Below are 20,120 nucleotides of genomic sequence, written 5' to 3'. Positions count from 1 at the left end.
GGCGAATGTTATGTGGCTCTGACAATTTCCTTGTCGGACAAGGCCAAGGCCAGGAACCGGCAGGAGGAACATTTGATAACTTTGCATCCGAGGAAGCCAAATGACATGATGACAATTTTATGCAAGAAAATGTTGCAACCTGAGGAAGCTTCGTTGTTCGAATGTTAGAGACAATGGACTCTAAGAAAGTGACGGAACTGATATTTTGAAAAATGAGGTGACACGTCGCCTGTCATTTCTAATCCAATGGGACTCTGAGTTTGCAGAAAAGTATTTCTTTTACTAAGATTAGTTTAGCGTAGAGAGGTATAAAAACCCATTCCCCGTGGAAGGGTTATGCTTAATGCTTGCTGCTGCTTTTGCTGACCTTTGGATGAAGGTGTTGTGCTGACGGACTTCTCTTGGAGCACGTAAGAGCCCTTAAAGACTTTACTTTTATTTCCATTTATTTAGCATAGTTAGGGACTTAGGTTTTGGAAAATGCCAAACTAATAATTTCAATTGCAATAATAAATTTTAATATCATGATGCTATTGATTTACTTGCAAATGATTCTAATAAAATGCATTAATAAAGATTTTTAAATTACAAATCCAAAATAAATAGCTAATAAAAATCTTACTTTTGAAATCAAGCTGGTCTTGTTATTTCATGAGTTTAGGTTATCATTAGTTAGATTCTATCGCCATAAGTGGCTTAATAATTAGTAAGGTTTGTTGAAAAATGATTTTCATTAACCGCGGTTGTATATAAATGTATATAATTTGTGAATAGGTTTATTAGGCCACATGATTCAGTTGGTCAAAATATGTCATGTATGATTAATGGGCCTTGGGTTTGATTTATGTTTTATTGGGTTTATTACAGAGTTAGGTAGTGTAATTTATGACATATTTCCTATAGGCCGCTGGATCAATTACCTTGGTAGCAGATTTGATGGTTGCTATGGTAACCAACATATAATATGGTAGTTACATAGGATCGATGTCTAACATATGTTGAGTCCGTTTTCGTGCTATATGTAAGGTTTTTTCCAGCAGCGTGAAAATTCCTTGTTGTACCGGTACAAAATAGTGTGATGAGAAGGTAGTCACACAGCACATTTGATCTGTTTCAGAGTAGTGGTATCGCCGTGTATCACAAGTGTTGTCGCCGTGCAACACAAGTTAGGGTTAGGAGTGAGTGTGGTATAGTGAGGATTATCTAAGAAATTTGAGCAGCATGAGTATAGGGACAATGAGCCTGTTGTAAAACTCACTGTGATAAAATTAATAGTATATATTCGAACTTGAGTGAAGGGTAAGATAACGCCGCTTATTTTACTAACGGTGCATGATATCTATAAACAGGTGAGAGTCCTGTACGGATTTCGTGTGTATATGATTAGGGATACTTTCCGTTTGAAAGTGTATAATTGTTTAGTAATAGTGTTCAAGTTAAACTTTGAATTGTCACTTGGATGTGGATTCAGAGGGAAATAAGTTCATTATTACTTGTTTGAAGGGTAGAGTAAAGGGATTACTTTATCGGCAGATGTATATTCTGTTAGAATAGCGTCGTCTATTCCACGCATAGAATTCTTGTATGATTGAAATTCTATCACTTCATTAGAGAAACAGACAGATGAGTCTTTCTTGTGGTTGTAAAATAAATTTTCATTAAAAAGGCGTTCTTAAAATGGCGCTGTGAAAAGTTTTTATAAAGGAGGGGTGAGCGCTGAGAGTGAGACACGAGAAACCGCAGCAGCTGTGTACGTCACACGGTTCGCGCAGTGATTGGGTAGCATACGTCACAGGCTGTATTCTGATTGGCAAATTTTATTCGTTGAGCAAGGTAGTGACGTAGCTCAACTCTGATTGGCTTGTTGGTGTGTTTCGCACACGGATTGGCTAGTGTTACGGAACATCCAGGAAATAATTTTTACGATCATTTTCACTAATTGGATTTGATCTGGAAAATGAGTTATTATTTTAAACATGTGGAGAAAAAGCCTACAATGCTTCAGAAGTTAAGAAATTTTATTTCACCTGACAAGAAAATAAAAACGCGAGGTGGTAAATTACTTCATAAATACAAAACACATGCAGCGTATATGGAAGGTGAATATGGATATCATACTGTTTTGTGGTTTGATGTCTGGAAGCATTATACAAAGGACAACGGTGTTTTGACTTGGCCAGAAGATGGTTCATTTAATATAAACATTTTAAGAAATTTGAGAGAAAAGATGAACGCTCTTGTACCAAAACCAAGACCTACTCAATTTGAAGCTTTGGTTGAATGGGAGGGTGAAATGTTTCAACTACAAAGAGAAGCGAGTGGTATTAAAAGACCTCCTAAAATACCAAGTTATAGGCGAGAAACGCATGAAGATAGAATGCGAATGTGGAGACAGGGAGACATGTGTGATGGTTTCTACTTAATTAGAGAAATGGTTTTAGGATCTCCTAGTGAAAAAAGATCTGAAAAGAAAAATAACGTAGTTACAGAAAGTGAATCTGAAGATGCAGTTTTAGAAGAAATTTTTATTTCTAATAAAAGAAATGAACCTTTGAGACCTCCTCGATCATGGTCTACTCCGATGGTTTCTACTGAAACCACACCAAGTGCACCTCCAATTAATGAATCTTCCAAATTGTACCCAAATAATTCTGAATCATTTGAAACTCCAGAAAGATTAGAAACAGGAACTAATGCTGATGTTTATATTGGAAGTAAACATGTTTCGATATTTCCAAAGGAAAGGGAAGCTCCTAAAAATTTAATAAGAGAAATTAGAGATGAGGAAGTTGTAAATACTTCAGAATATTTACGATCAAAGGAAGAATTATTTCGACAAATTACTAAAGGCATGGAAGCTGTGACAGTTCCAGTAACGATTGGTCCTGTTCAGCCTGTTTTTGATCAGAAAGAAAATAATAGGACAAGTTTAACAATTCCTTTAAATGCGGAAGTTCAAAAAGTTGCTGAAACATTTTTATTCGGATTTATCTGAAATTAATCATGAGAAAACAAAAATGCCTGATTTAACTTTCAATGAAGGTTCTTTTAACAAATCACCAATGGGTGCAGAATCTGATGCTGAAACTTCTGAAAGAAGAGGGTTGAGTCCAAAACTTGATGTTGGGAAAATTAAAAGCAAATTTAGAGGAGTTAATAATTGGCACAATTGGTGCTGACAGTCTAAAATTTTATCGTGATGATGAACTACTGTTCATCTGCAAGAGTATCCAATGGAAAACAAAAAATAAATATGATCAGTTGGAAGAACTGGCAGCAGAACTTGAAATTGATTTAAGCAGACAAAAGAGTTTTGGAAAGCATTACAGATTAGATTTTACAGAAAAAGACATTGAGAACTTGAACTCAATGGGAAGGATAATGCACATAAAGGATTTGATCGTTTACATCAAAAAACTAGGTGAATTGAGCAAATGGAGAGTGAAGTGGACAAGAAAGAAGGAGGATGAAAAATTTGAGAAATTATCCAAACAGTTTCCAATGAGAGAAATTGCTGGTGGAGGTTATGTTCATGTCCCTTGGTCGAGACAGGATATTTTACTTTTCACTAATGATTTTCCAAGACTGAGAGAGAAGCCTGTTGAATGGTATCGTCAGGTAGACAGGTTTATCAAAGGCTCAAAAGTTCTGTGGATTGATCTGGATGGATTTTTTGATATCGTTGTTCCATCAGATCTCTGGACAGAATGTAAAATTGCTATAAGTTGGCCAAAAGAGGAACCGGAGCGAATTAAAGAAACAGGTGCTCCAGCTCCAATAGTGATGGACTTTTATGGAAAAGTGATTTACTGGTTAAAACAAAAAATTGCCCCTAAAGAAGTTGACTGGGTTAAAATAGATCGAACGAATCAGGAACCAAAAGAGTCAGTTCATTCATTTTATGAAAGGTTACTGTTGGTTTTCAAACAATACAGTGGCTATGAAAAATTAGACGAAAAGGATATGAGCCATTTTATCTACAGATTTGTTTATGGTCTTAGACCAGAAGTTGGGGAAATGATCAGGAATAGTATTGTCGGATGGCAATCGCTTTCAGTTGACGATATCCTGAGAAAAGCAAAATACTGTAGTGATGAGTTAGAGGTCAAACAAAAGAAATTGAAGGAGAAAGCGATGTGGGCACAAGTGAAAGTAGCTGAGCAATAAATTGCCAGTCTTGAAAATAAAAATGCAAATTTTATTCAAAATCAAAATCAAGGACAAGGAAAATTTTAATTTAATAATAATAAAAGATATAATGCTAAAGTTGAAGATTTGAAACAAAAATTGCCTTGTTTTAATTGCGGCGAAATTGGACACTGGAAAAGTGAGTGTAAAAACCCACCCAGGAATTTTAAAAATCCATTGTTAAACCCACAGATGCAGAACGATGTTGATCTGCAGCAACAGCTACGGTTACAGCGTAAACTGAATGACCTGAGTCTTCAGCGACAGCTACAAAATCAATTGATTCAGCAGCAGAATCAAATTCCACAACCTCCCTTTCCTAATTCTGGGGGAAGTCAAAAATATAATCCAGGTGTGGGATTTGAAGGAGATGAACAGGTAATTAGGACTCAAAGACCAATTGTGCAGAATGCTTCAGGACAGTTTTTGTTAACAGAAAATCAAGGAAGTGATTCTGATGACTACTTCTGACGGTGCCCGAGAGAGGGGGAAGAGTGTGTGATTGGAGCCACTCTTGAGGTTGACCAGTCTGGTCCATTTGTAAATGGGAAAGTTAATGATGTAGACATCACTTTTCTAGTGGACACTGGTGCTACCCGTTCTACTGTTAGATCAGTGGAAATTGAAAACCTACCTCTCTCTGGGGAAACCATCCAAGTAGTTGGAGTAAGTAATCAACAAATTAAAACTGACTTAACAGATCCGGTGCAAGTTGAGATTGGAAATTTTAAAGACAAGCACAGATTTGTGGTTTGTAATAGCAGTCCAGTGAATTTGCTAGGGAGAGATATATTGTGCAAGATGAATTGTAGAATATATTGTTCTCCTGAAGGAGTCGAATTACAAACCATGGAAGAAGATGGTTTGTATAGAATGACAATGATGTTAGTGGAAACAGAAGAAACTAAATTGTTTCCTGCATTTGAAAAAGAAAAATTACCTGAAGAACTAAAAGATACAGTTAAAGCTGAGATTTGGGATTTAACTGGAAATGAGATGGGTCTGATGAAACATATCGATCCAGTCAAAGTTTCAGTGAAGCAGGGAATAGAATTTCCCAACATTCCTCAGTACAAAATGAAAGTAGAAACCATAGAGGGTGTTATTCCAGTGATTGAAAAATTCATTGAACAAGGTGTTTTAAAAGAAATTGAGAGCAGCCCTTGTAATTCACCGATTATGGGAATTAAAAAATCTAATGGAACATATAGAATTGTTCAGGATTTGAGAAGGATTAATCAAATTGTCGTTCCATGTTGTCCAGTTGTTCCAAACCCAGCAGTTATTCTATATCAGATTCCACATGATGCTGAGTGGTATACTGTCATTGATCTTTGCAATGCATTCTTTACTGTTCCATTGCATCCAGAGAGTCAGGAAATTTTTGCTTTCAGGTTCCAAAATAGGACCCTCGCATGGTGCAGAATTCCTCAAGGGTATACAGAGAGTCCTTCTATTTTTAATGAGTTGTTGAAGAGATCTTTAGAAGATCTAAATCTACCTGGCAGATCGACATTGGTGCAATACATTGACGATCTACTAATTGCAGCAAAGACAAGAGAAAATTGTGTGACAGACACAATTGTACTTTTAAATCATCTAGCAGATGAGGGACATAAAGTGTCTCCTGCAAAATTGCGGTTTTGTAAACACGAAGTGAAGTATCTTGGTCATAGAATTGCAAAAGGAATAAGACAGGTGACAATTGAGAGAATTAAAATGATTCAAGCAATGCAACCTCCAAGAACACAAAGACAGGTCAGAATGTTTCTAGGAATGGTTGGTTACTGTCGACAATGGATAAGTGGTTTTTCAGTGATTGCGAAACCACTACAGAAATTGACTAAGTCAGATGTAAAAGATCCAATTGTTCTTAATGAATCTGAGTTGGAAGCTTTTGAAAATTTAAAGAGAAGCTTGTGTGAAGCTCCAGCTCTAGGCATGCCAAATTATGAAAAAGATTTTGAACTATATTGCAGTGAGAGAGAAGGATGTGCATTGTCTGTATTAATTCAAAGGCATGGGAATCTGAGAAAACCCATTGCATACTTCTCAGCAGTTCTTGATCCTGTTGCAAAAGCCTTACCAGGTTGCTTAAAAGCAGTTGCAGCAACAAGTGTTAGTTTAGAGCAGAGTGAAGGGATCATAATGGGGTTTCCTGTAAAAGTATATGTTCCCCATTCAGTTGAAATACTCCTAACAAGGAGTAAAACTCAACATCTGACCAGTAATAGGTTGACAAAATACGAGAAAATTATTCTAGGAGCAGATAATGTTTCTATTGCAAGATGTGTGAATTTGAATCCTTCTACATTATTACCTGATTCTGAAATTATTGGTGAAAATGATGTGGAGCATGAAAGTTTGGATGTTATGGAATACTGTACCAAGCCAAGGCAAGATATTAAAGATGAACCTTTGCCTGAATCATATTTTGTCTACTTTGTAGATGGCTCCTGTTTAAGATCAGAGGGAGGTGTTTTAAAAGCTGCATATTCAGTCTGTACAGTTGCTGATGTAGAAGAAGAATCATGTCTTGAAGGAATTCGTTCAGCACAGGTGGCTGAATTGATTGCTTTAATTCGTGCTTGTGAAATATCAAAGGATTTTAGAGTTACTATAATAACTGACAGCCAGTATGGGTACGGAGTTGTGCATGATTATGGACAGCTTTGGTCTCAGAGAGGCTATTTAACTTCAGCAGAATCTCCAATTAAACATGCAGTATTTATTAAAAGACTAATTGATGGCATACAGTTACCAAAAGAAATTGCTGTCGTGAAGTGCGCAGCTCACAAAAAAGGTGAGGATTATATCACCAAAGGCAATGCTTATGCAGATGAGATGGCAAAGTATTGCGCAAGAAATGGTCGTGCATTTAATCGGGAAAAGAGTAAAGAACGTGATTCGAATTCTTTAATGTTAACAACAGTGGTTGAAACATGGCAGGAAATCAGAGATTTACAAAATGAAGCTGATGATGAGGAGAAAGACACATGGTTAAAGGCAGAATGTAGACCACGAGATGAGGATGGAGTTTGGACTTACAAAGATGGCAGAGTAGTTTTACCTAATTGTATGATTGCTGATATGGCCAGATTGTATCATGGCCCTGGTTATATTGGAAGAGATTCTAAGATCAGACTTTTTAAAGAGACATGGTTTAATACTAAACTCAGAACAATTGCAGAGTTTCTTTGTCAGAGGTGTTTAACTTGCCAACAAATGAACCCAAACAGGAAATCAGTTGTAGGTACAGGAATCATAGGTCGGGAGGGTGGCCCTTTCACCAGATTACAAATGGATTTCATTGAAATGCCCTTACACAATTGTTTAAAATATGTTTTGGTGATTGTGTGTTTGTTTTCAAGATGGGTAGAGGCATTTCCAACACGTCATTGTGATTCGATTACAGTGGCAAAATTGCTTCTTCGAGAAATTATCCCAAGATACGGTTTCCCTGTCACTATTGAGAGTGATGGAGGGGGACATTTTGATAATAAACTTTTGAAATTGATCTGTGAAGCTTTGCATATTGAGCAGAAAATACACTGTGCATACAGACCAGAGACATCTGGAGTAGTTGAGCAAATTAATGGAACAATCAAAAACAGGATTGGAAAAATGTGTCTAGATACAGGTATGAAGTGGACAGATACTCTTCCACTTGTTTTAATGTCTCTGAGAAGTATACCTGATAAAAAGACAGGACTGAGTCCTCATGAAATTCTTATGGGCAGAGTCATGAGACAAGCTTTTGTACCAGTGGGAAAATTGTTGAGCATTAATGACAGTGCTATTTTGGAATATTGCAAAAGACTATCTGACGTAGTGACTTCTGTGTCTAATCAGGTGGGAACAGAAGTACAATCGAATGACAAAGTACAGACACATGTTCTGAGGCCTGGAGATTGGGTCAGAACAAAAGTACATCGAAGAAGAAATTGTCTAGTTCCAAGGTGGCAGAAAGCTAGACAGATAATTCTGGTAACAACGAATGCAGTGAAGTGTAAAGGATTGAAAAGGTGGATACATCCCAGTCACACTATTCCAATTCCTACTCCTGAAAACTCTGATGAAGAGAGTGATTCTACGGATGATTCAGATTCTGAAGTAGAAAGTGAAAGAATTCCAGATTCTGAAGATCGACAGAGAAGTCGACATCTGGAAAATTTGCAAGTGAATGGAGACTTGAGTAGAAAAGATTTGGAGATCATTGAAATAGACTCTGAAAGTGATGAAGATCTGCTAAAAAGGAAATTAGCAGAAAAGTCTGTCAGAAAAGTAAATGGAATAGAGATTACTGAAAATTTTGAAGATAGAGAAGCTGAATCAATAGAAATTTCTGACCAGGAGAGTATCGAAAAGCAGAAAACAAACTCTGGAAGAAGGAACAAGGTACCAGAAACTGGGAAGCTGTAGGTAATTGAAGAAGAGAATGAAGATGAATTGCCAAGTACCAGTGATGGAAGACTAAGTATAGTTCCTAACAGAGTGAGACTGCCGATTAGAAAAGTTCCTGAGTCAAGAATAGAAATTTCTGACAGCAATTCCGAAGAAAGTGATGTGGATGGTCAAGAAGGAAGAGTGAGAAAAAGATCTTGGAAAACTGAAACAAACGTGGCCGAACCGAAAAGAAAAATCTCGAGAAAAGGAGAATCATGGCCAAGTGAAAATGGAGGATTGAGAGTCAGGTTAATTAAAAAGTCAAAGGAGCAGGTGAACGAAATCAGAAATCACTAGTCAAAAAGATCCTGAAAAGAAAATTGAAAAAGGGAGGAAAATAGAAGTAGTGACTAGAAAAACAAAAAGAATTTTGAGACCTAATCAGAAATATAAATCTCCTGAGTGGACATATCTGATTATTCCTCCTGTTATCGAAATAAACAGCAGTAGTCAGGAGGAGGTTGAGGAAAATAGTGACAACGATTGAAGTACTAATCTGGTAAAAATGTATTGGTTTTTGTTTTTGGCATAAGGCTGAAGATATTGTGTTAGGTGACACAAGGTCGAAGAAAATTTGTTTAGATGGAAATTAACTTGTGACATAAGGTCGAAGAAAAGTTATTAGAGGATAAAAAAATAAATAAAAAAAAAAAGATTTTAAAAAGGGGGGTATATTTAATTTTGAAATTTAGATGATTTTAAAAATTTTGTTTTCTTTTGTTTTCTTTTTAAATTACCTCTTTGAGATAAGATTTCCTTTTCAAAAATGCCTTATGTTATGGAACGGAGTACTTCAAAATGTTCCATTTTCAAGAAATGCTGTAAGATGACTCTGGTGTGCGTGCTCATGTTAATTCTGCTCTGGTTAGTTTTAGCTGTTGTTATTCCTTTTGAAATTAGTAAGGATTTGTATAAAGTTGACATGACAAGCAAAGCTTTAGTTAGTCAAAACAAACATAGTGCAACAGATTTAACTAACAAAATAATTGATCACAAACCTGAAATTCATCAAGATAAATCTGTTAGTGATTTTTCAAGCAATTCATTCTCAAGGCTTTTAGGAGAATATGTTAAAGTAATGGGCATCAAAGATTGCTACGTCTGTGTGAAATTACCTGCTTCTGTTTCTGAGGGAGTGACATACAATATGCTTCCTCTCACATATGGGATAACTTGTAGTGTGTTAGCTAGCTTATTTTATCAGACTGGTCGTTTAGAATATTATTATTCAAATTTTGATGAGATTTTTGCGAATTTAAAAATTGAGAGTGCTTTGAATGCTAAACAGATGAGGGAATTCTTTTTAGTTACTAATGAACTCACTTATGAGTATGCTTACAAGAATAATTTAACCTGCAAATTAAGAGCTGAAGAAAAGTCTTTTCTGAATCTTGTTGAAGAGAGAAGAGCAATCTATAAGAGAAATGAAATAGTCAAACAGACTAAATCTAAATTCTGGCAAAAAGAGGATGAGAAGCTTAATGGCAAAACTTTTGATAATGTTGCAATTCACATAGACAAACCAATTAGTGGTAAGCTTTGCATTAGAAGGGATAATACACTTTTTGATAATTATTTTGTAGGAACTAGCAACTGTGAGGACACTTATCAAATCATAGGAGGTTGGGGATTCAAAGGTGGCAAAGATCCAATTTTTCCTGGGATTTATTTTATTTGTGGTGACAAAGCTTATTCTAATCTTCCAGACCATTGGTACGGGACATGTTTTGTTGGGCTTGTTTTCCCAAAGGTGTTTCATGTTGACAGAAATGAAGAAGGACTGTTCAAAATTAGTAATCATGTAAATAGGTATAAAAGAGAAAGTTTCACAGAAATTTTGGGAGACATTTTTGAAGCAGTAATACCTTTAGTAGGTATAACCTTGAATGCAGGAAGGATCAGAAAATTATCCACAATTGTTGACAGATTGTCAACTGACACAGCAGATGGTTTCCAGTTAGTGAATGTTGAGGTCATTGCAATTAGATCTATGGTGATGCAAGATCGCCTTGCGTTAGACATACTCCTGGCAAAAGAGGGAGGAGTCTGTGGTATTTTACATGTTCAGCACTGCTGTACTTACATCCCTGATGAAAGTAAGAATATTGAGATGTATATCAAAAACATCACAGAAATGCACTCAGAAATAGTTCCATTAGAAGAAGATAATTTTTCAGAGCGACTTTCAAAAAGATTTCAAGCTATTAAAACCTGGTTTCAAGAAATTGGTGGTTCAGTTCTTGGCAAGATTTTAACACCTTTGTTTGTAATAATATTTATAGTAGTTTTGACAAAAATCAGTTGTATGTTACACAAGAGAAAGAAGCACATGAAGGAAAAGAAACGAATTTATAAGATCAAATAGGGACAGGAAAAGGAAATTGAGTTACAAGAATTACGTAGAGTTCAATATGACAGTTGCAAAGATTTTGCAGAGACAAATTTTTAGAAATACTAATACTAATGAATTCGAACCATTTTCGGTTAGTTAAATTTTTCTAAATTTTGGGTTTGGTGTGGTGATTTGTTAATCACCAGATGAGGGAGTTGATGGAGCGAGATTTAGAAATAATTTTATTTCAACTCGTGAAGTCACTTCCATAATGAAAAATAATTCTACTAACGTTTGGTGCTGTGTTTGTATTAATTCAACCTAGATTAAAGTTACACTACACGCGGGATATTAACATGTGTGCTCATAAACGTGCATTATTGTTGCATCTTTTTGTTCGTGCAAATTAATAAATTAATACTGTCTATTTGTTATGTTATAACTAATTGCAGCTGTTTTAAAAGTAGCATGTGCTTGTTTTGCTTTCCCTGTGAATGTGGTGTCACTCTATTCTCTATAGGTGCATAAAGAATTTCGATGGATTAATGAAGACTGGTAGATATAAATGCTGCTTTATTTGTTTGCTTTGGCTAGGTAATTTAGACTAATGGGTTAATCATTAGCAATGGTGGGTGGCAACAGAACAAACTATATTTCTCGCATTAATTATTCTTTTGTGTTTGTTTATATAATAGTTACCGATAAAATGGCTGCTTTGGGCCTAGTTTACTCGTGTCTGCTAAAATTCTGCACGGAGCAAGAAAAAGTCCATTCTGAGAAAAAGTTTCCATCACTGTATCAACGCTTGGCGAATGTTATGTGGCTCTGACAACTTCCTTGTCAGACAAGGCCAAGGCCAGGAACCGGCAGGAGGAACATTTGATAACTTTGCATCCGAGGAAGCCAAATGACATGATTGCAAGAAAATGTTGCAACCTGAGGAAGCTTCGTTGTTCGAATGTTAGAGACAATGGACTCTAAGAAAGTGACGGAACTGATATTTTGAAAAATGAGGTGACACGTCGCCTGTCATTTCTAATCCAATGGGACTCCGAGTTTGCAGAAAAGTATTTCTTTTACTAAGATTAGTTTAGCGTAGAGAGGTATAAAAACCCATTCCCCGTGGGAGGGTTATGCTTAATGCTTGCTGCTGCTTTTGCTGACCTTTGGATGAAGGTGTCGTGCTGACGAACTTCTCTTGGAGCACGTAAGAGCCCTTAAAGACTTTACTTTTATTTCCATTTATTTAGCATAGTTAGGGACTTAGGTTTTGGAAAATGCCAAACTAATAATTTCAATTGCAATAATAAATTTTAATATAATGATGCTATTGATTTACTTGCAAATGATTCTAATAAAATGCATTAATAAAGATTTTTAAATTACAAATCCAAAATAAATAGCTAATAAAAATCTTACTTTTGAAATCAAGCTGGTCTTGTTATTTCATGAGTTTAGGTTATCATTAGTTAGATTCTATCGCCATAAGTGGCTTAATAATTAGTAAGGTTTGTTGAAAAATGATTTTCATTAACCGCGGTTGTATATAAATGTATATAATTTGTGAATAGGTTTATTAGGCCACATGATTCAGTTGGTCAAAATATGTCATGTATGATTAATGGGCCTTGGGTTTGATTTATGTTTTATTGGGTTTATTACGGAGTTAGGTAGTGTAATTTATGACATATAGGCGACGCTGGTTAGTACAAGTATGTAAGAATATGGGCACAAGACACTCAAATGAGGCTTTTAGAATACTCAAAACTGAGTTGCACCCTCCAATTGTCTATTCAGTCTCCCATTATTTATTTTCCATGTGGTGCATAAGAAGGACGTTTTTGGAGCCCGATCCCTAACGGTTGAACCCAGTATATGGTCCTTCCCCTTTTTTAGAAACAAAATAAGATTTATTAATTATGTCCCATGATTGAACAAAATTAATTGTAATTTTATTACCAATGAAGCCTGAGCTTCTGTTTTAATAAGTTATTTTATTATATGTGTGTGGATCTCTAGTATGGTTTTGTTCTAACAATTGCACAAATTATTTGCACTAGCACTTTATGCCCATTGCTTATGTGTACGGTAATTGAATGGAAGAACTGTATTAATGTTTTTACCAAGTTTTTATCCAAGTTTTTATGTACTGTGGACATTTATATGCTTTTATGGTCAATGTACCGAAATAAAGCTTTTCAAATGATAATTCACAAAGGTAAACTTATTTGTTTCCGTATTCACCAAGGTAAACTTTACTACTTTTCGGGAATTCTCAGTGGTAAACTTAGACGAAGAGTCTAATTTTACTAGTAGTAACTAACCTTTGTGAATACTGAATAGTAGTAAAGTTAGACTTTTGATCTAAGTTAGACAGTTGGTTTAACTTTACCTTTCTGAATACCAAAAAGTAGTAAAGTTAGACTTTTGGTCTAACTTTATCTTTGTGAATCGGGCCCAAAGTGTTCACAATTTACAAACAGGTAGCTCTTAGATGCAAACATGCTACATATGTGAATGTGCAACATACACCCCATTCACATGGCCAAAGAGCATATATTGCAGTTGACGGGTAACTGTAGGGTGAAAAATGCAAAAGAATTTGTGGAACAGGGAAATAACTGTTAGCAAGAGGGTCACATAGTGGAAAGGGTAAATGAAGGGGTCGGAAGCATAAATGTAGACATGGAACAGGGATATGAACTGGTGGAATGGGTAAAGGAGAGTGTGGAGCAGGCAACCAGTAAATAAAAGGATGAAACCGGTCAATAAAGGGGTGGACTGGCAAATAAAAGGGTGGAATGACAAAATGAAGCGGGGGAAAGATGATAATCAAAAGGTGGAACAGCTCAAAATATTTGTGGAACGACTAAAGAAGAGAATGGAACCGGTAAATTAAGAAGTGGGACAAATAATTGAATGGATAAAGGAGAGTGTGGAACCTGTAAATGAAAGGGTGGAACAAGTATGGAACAAGCAAACGACCTACTTACAAGTGTAACATGTAATTTATGAACAAAAGTTGAGAAAAGGATACCTAGGGATTTCACATCTTGACCTGCACCTGTCCCTAACAGCAGAACAGCTGGACAATGGTAAGGCAGGTTGCTGCTGTGTGCCACACACTATTGGAATGATGATAGACTGAAAATACCTCCTTAATGCAATCTCACCCCCAGCATCACCAAAAATGTTGTCTCATAAAGCATGTTTCTTTTGGCGACGGTATGCATATGCTTATTGCAGTGTCAAAGCCCCTATCCTCTTTACTGTACACTCATGTTTTAATTCTGGCTGATTCAAACAGTGTTGTACCTCACTGTCGCTGGACCTGTCCTCATCAGTACTCAGATCCAAACTGGAAAGTTTGCTGGAATGGCCTAGTAATATTGGCATGTCCTGTTGCGGTTGACACTCCTGCAGAAAGAGAACAATAAAACCACTGATGTTTCCAAAACTTTCATACCCAACACTCTAAACTCATATGGTGGGTTGAAAAATTCATGAACGCACTGTTTACTTCCTAAAAGACTAAACTATTTTGAAGTAGAAACAATTCAAAATCTGAATGCACGCAGTGCCTCATTTACATCAACATGACTCATGTCATCGTCGCCAGCCATTTTGATGCACCAAGCTGCATAATTTTAAAAGCACAGAGATGCATCATATTAGCAACAATATGACACATCCCTGTGCTGGCGCACCTTTGGCTGCCACGTGCCAATGCAGGCACCCATGGTGCAAAGGTGCCTATGTTGTGGGACTGATCTTTTTTGTGAAGAAAGGGACACCTTCCTGCAGAAAAGCAGTCACAAGGGGCTTTTTCCTCTTTTTATATGTGTGCTGCAGAATGCAGAAAGCGGAAAAACTAGGAGAAATAAAAGTATTTCTCCTCGTTGCGCCCCCATATGCCTCACCTGCGAAGGCATAGGATTCTGACGCATTCCTAAGTTTTCAAAATGTTGCAAAACTGGGAATGCTTCAGAATCCACTGGTGTTGCGTGGGAACACCCACAGCAGTACCCATGGCACGCCCCTTTCACGCAAAGTGATGCATGAAAAGGGGTCGTATTTACAAAGCCATGGAAAGCCATGCAGGTTGACTTTGCGTGGCCTTGTAAATATGGGCCAGCACACGGTGCAGCTGGTGCTTCAAACAAAGTGATGCACTGCCGGCGCAAGGGTCTTGTAAATAAGCCCCACAATGTGTATGATTAGCAAGCAGGTAGAGTAATGTTTTCACACATTATATATATACAGGTGCAAAATATACAATATTGCATGTGCAAAAAATAAGTTTTGCTATATATTGGTAAACGAGGGAAGAGACACGATAAATGAATGGGTGGGCAGGAAATATATGGATTCAAACAGGAAAAGGAAGGGGTGGAAAAGGCAGATCATGCAATGGAAGGGGTGAAACGGGTAATTGGTGCGGTGGGCCATTTAAATAAAGGGCTTAAAAAGATAAATGAAGAGGTGCAAAAGAGGAAATGTAGAAGTAACATAGGCAAATGAAGGGGTAAAACCTGTGAATGAAGTGGTGGAACAGGTAAATGAAGGAACAGAATAAGCAAATAACCTACTTTGTATGTGTAAAATAGAGTTAGTGAAAGAACATACACACAAATGCTCCTGATACACTAGAGTACAGCAGAGGGCTTTGGAAAGCTCACTCTGCACATGTAGACAGGCACACCTCAACAGGTTTGTTATGTAAACAGCTAATTGCTCCAGAACGTCCAGTAGACGCTCCCCCAAGAAGCTGTGATAGTGTTTCAGCCCATCCCTTCCTCAGCCTGACAAATATCTACATACACATGTAAATACTTAACTTCTAGGATACAAAATGCACAGCCTGTCTCCTTCAGAACCCTCCAACTGACTCCCGACTGAAGCCTCAGTGATCTGGAACACGCTGACGTCACACGTTCTGTCCCTCAGCCAGGAGGTTCATACGTAAACAAGATACTACAGTATTGCTTCAATATAAGGCCATTAACAACTTCTATCTCAAGCTGGGAAAAATCAAAACATTCCCAGGCAAATCAAGAAACAAACAAAAAAATCACGGTCAAATTGATTCTGTGTGTCTTTATTTTGGTTAGGATATTCTGTTTACAGTAGTCCCGCTAGCCAAGAGCTATTATGCTCTATACTTATATAGTTTACATCATTCTGACCCGGAAGTACTATAACTCATTTCTTTTGTTTGTCTCAGCAACACTGACTTTAACACTGAGCGGATGTCCAACACCCTCAGATTCGAAGGTAGTTTGTATAAGTTGTCCATCAGTGACTCCTGAAGAAACAGAAACCAGAGGCTGCCAGGAGTTCGAAGTTCAAAAGTCTACTATGGCATGGGAGGTTTAAAATTCAGAGGAGTAGTGTTTGCTCCAAAATAGAGGAGAAAGAGTTCACAATCTGTGCATGAATCACAAATTCTGAATTTACATATACTTTCCGAGTAGAAACAGAAACTGTGCAACAGATGCGCCCACAAAAAAAAACATGTTTTCCAATAGGTGACACAGTTTATGGGTGGAACAGATCAACAAATAAGCAAAGCATTCAAGTGATAGGCTATAACAGGTAAATGCATGGGTGGAAAAGTAAATGAAGGGGTGAAATAGGTAACCAAAAGATTAAGTGAGTAAATAAAGGAGCGGGACAGGTAAATAAAATGGTGGAACATGTTAATGCATGGGTCAGACCTGTAAATGAGGGGGTGGAGGGGAGCATGTAATTGAAGAGGTGGACCAGACTGTCTGCTGGTACAGTCTGGGTCCAGTTCAGTATGAATACCCTGCAAATGACAAGACACCTGCAGCAACAGCAGACTCAAACTGCACTGCCCGAGATTCTGTGCCCAGCACTCCACACTCATGAGGGGAACTATAGTCACATAATGTTTTTTTGCTCCATATTGGGGTGTGCACAAAAAAATGAGGTAACATCCACATATGTGCAAAATATATATTAATTACAGAAAGACAGATCTACTGTAATATAAGTAAAACGAAATTGTGTAATAGGGCCCAAGAAAGCATTTGTGACCGTGGTGGTGATTTGAAATATACAGGTGAATGAATGGAACAGGTAAAGGATGGAGTGGAATAGGAACATGAAAGTTGGGAACATGTAAATGATTGTAACAGGCAATGTAAGGTGTGGAATGGATAACCGGAGGAGGGAAACATGCAAATGAAGTAATAGTAGAGATAAATGATGGTGTGAAACTGGTAGATAAAGGGAGAGGATAGGCGAATGAAGGGGTTGTGCATGAAAATTAACCCCTGGATCCAGGAAATAGGTGGGTGGGATGATTAAATGAGTGGGCTGAACATGTTCATGAAGAGTGAGACATTTCAGTGAAGGAGTGCAACAGGTTATGAGGTAGCAGGATAAGTTAATGAAGGGATAGACCAGGCAGATGAATGGGTGGAATAGGTAAATAACCATTTATTTTAATATGTAAAATGCAATAGGGAGAGAAAAAGGTGAGCTAAATGAGGGAAACACAGGCAAAGGAAGCCACACCCAAAGAAATTAACCCAGTTCACAAAAGTGAAGAAAAGAGTTTGCTCCACTTTCATATAAAGAACTGGGGGGCATATTACCAAGCAATAGCGATACTTATCGCTATTGCTTGGTTAGAGACAAAAATGTATCGCCGACCTGCGGCGATTTTTATCGCAGATAAACCTTGGTATTACCAAGGTTTATCGCAAATGCGATAAAAATCGGCCGCAATGCATGAATATCGCTGAAAAGTCAGCGATATTCAGGCATTACCGAGCTAATGCTCTTAGCCATGTTATCCACCTCCCATTGGATAACATGGCTAAGAACTGCTCAGGGCAGGTGTTAGCTTTTGGAGATATTCGCGCTTAGCGTGAATATCTCCAAAAGTTGGTAATAGGAGATAGAGTGTAAGCAACTGTTTCCAGTCACTAACATCTTGGCACGCCCACTTTGCATGTCATTAGTGATAAATTTCTCTGACATGCAAAGTGGGGCCCAAGATGGTCGCTATCTCCTACTAGCTGTCGCTAACTGGTGTTAGCGACAGCTAGGTAATAGGGAGATAATTTTATCTCCGCTTTCTTGGCTTTTAAAGCCAAAAAAGCGGCGATAAACCCCCTTGATAATATGCCCCTGTTTCTTCCGCAACAGGAGAGATCGCAGTCAAATTTCTTCTTTATGTTAGTTGGCATTGAACGTATGCCTGGAGAAAAATAATGCTTATTGCCGTCTCGCCTCTCCTGTGTCCTCACGTTCTTTGTTGACAATTTACACCTCGTCCAAATACAGCCACAAAAAATAGAGCATAAATACAAGTAGAAAAAGGCACACCATAAAGTGAGACCACCTGAAACAAATATTCAGTACATATTCCGATGGTGTTGGAATATACTCAGTGTGTTAAAATACCCCTCACACACCAAAAGGGCCCTTGGTGTCATGCTTCATCATCGGGGTCTTCCCGCCCCCGCTGCGGGACGGGGCAGTGCTGCGACAAGCGGCTACGCCGGAGCACCTTTTTATTGTGAGTACTATGTGAGTGATGAAGGAGTGAGTGTCAGTGGGGTCAGGAGTGATAAACAGTGAAATTAAAAGATACCTGGCCAGGTGTTTAGAAAAAATTATTTAATAGGCACTGGCTGGTATCGTTAAAAGGGGTGAGGCGGAGGGCAAGAACGGGTTACTAGTCTTGCTCTCCTGTGTGGGTCAACATGTTTCGGGGCGACATGCCCCTTCGTCAGGACCGGGTATATAGATCCCCCTGTCACTCACTAATGCGCTCCCACAGATAGAGAGTGTTATGTTTGATCAATGTGTATAAATAAACTTAATAGATATACGTGAAAAAAGCTCGGTCAGTAATACTGATGATATAAGCTTTTTGAATGAGGAGACAGTGCCCCATGAGCCAAGCTGGGCGAAGGGTACAAAGGGTCCAGTCAACCCCCACACCTCAGTGCTTCCTCCTTCGTCAGTGGCTTCCGTGGTAAATGAAACCACGGAAGCCACTGACGAAGGAGGAAGCACTGAGGTGTGGGGGTTGACTGGACCCTTTGTACCCTTCGCCCAGCTTGGCTCATGGGGCACTGTCTCCTCATTCAAAAAGCTTATATCATCAGTATTACTGACCGAGCTTTTTTCACGTATATCTATTAGGTTTATTTATACACATTGATCAAACATAACACTCTCTATCTGTGGGAGCGCATTAGTGAGTGACAGGGGGATCTATATACCCGGTCCTGACGAAGGGGCATGTCGCCCCGAAACATGTTGACCCACACAGTAGAGCAAGACTAGTAACCCGTTCTTGCCCTCCGCCTCACCCCTTTTAACGATACCAGCCAGTGCCTATTAAATAATTTTTTCTAAACACCTGGCCAGGTATCTTTTAATTTCACTGTTTATCACTCCTGACCCCACTGACACTCACTCCTTCATCACTCACATAGTACTCACAATAAAAAGGTGCTCCGGCGTAGCCGCTTGTCGCAGCACTGCCCCGTCCCGCAGCGGGGGCGGGAAGACCCCGATGATGAAGCATGACACCAAGGGCCCTTTTGGTGTGTGAGGGGTATTTTAACACACTGAGTATATTCCAACACCATCGGAATATGTACTGAATATTTGTTTCAGGTGGTCTCTGTTGATTATTCATGCTTTCATAAGAGGAGGATTAGCCCACCGCGGTGCCGTGTTGCACCACCTCTTCACTCCCTCTTTTGATATTCCTTACACCATAAAGTGAGACATTGTACGACCACAAGCCTTATTATCTCCATCTCTATACCCATATTAAAACTATGTAAAAAAGAAACACATTTGAGGTGTTGATAAAAAATAACGCTGGTCTCACCTGTCTAAAAATCATAGATGACAAAAGGGGCCTCACAAATTTATGATGCAAGGAATTAAGTCTAGGGCAGATCAAAACGATATGTAAGGTATCGGCAATTGAGATATTATCACAAACCTATACAGGTAAATCTGGTTCTTTAGTACAACCATGATTTGAAAGCATCTAATGATGAACCATAGTTAGTCTGAAATAGGTCAACAACCTAGGGAGATGACTAGGCATATTGCAGGGTACATTTCATTAACCGACTTGACCAAGATGTTCTGG

At 38.0% G+C, this 20,120-nt stretch overlaps 1 protein-coding gene across 2 annotated transcripts in view; it reads right to left on the bottom strand.

Annotated features, from left to right (window-relative positions):
• LOC144775543 (uncharacterized) overlaps positions 1-14,379 on the bottom strand; it is a 51,465-nt gene extending 37,086 nt beyond the window's left edge. For both annotated transcript variants that reach the window (XM_078659235.1, XM_078659236.1), the window contains exon 1: positions 14,282-14,379. In XM_078659235.1, coding sequence (XP_078515361.1) covers positions 14,282-14,362 — 81 coding nt within the window. In that variant the 5' untranslated portion in view covers positions 14,363-14,379. The remainder of the gene's footprint in view (positions 1-14,281) is intronic.
• Between the last annotated feature and the right edge of the window lie 5,741 nt (positions 14,380-20,120).

The sequence above is a fragment of the Lissotriton helveticus genome, chromosome 1_1 (assembly GCF_964261635.1).
Source record: "Lissotriton helveticus chromosome 1_1, aLisHel1.1, whole genome shotgun sequence".
NCBI classification, from domain to species: Eukaryota; Metazoa; Chordata; class Amphibia; order Caudata; family Salamandridae; genus Lissotriton; species Lissotriton helveticus.
Note: the sequence above shows the minus strand (reverse complement) of the source record. Positions and strands in the feature narration are given on the sequence as shown.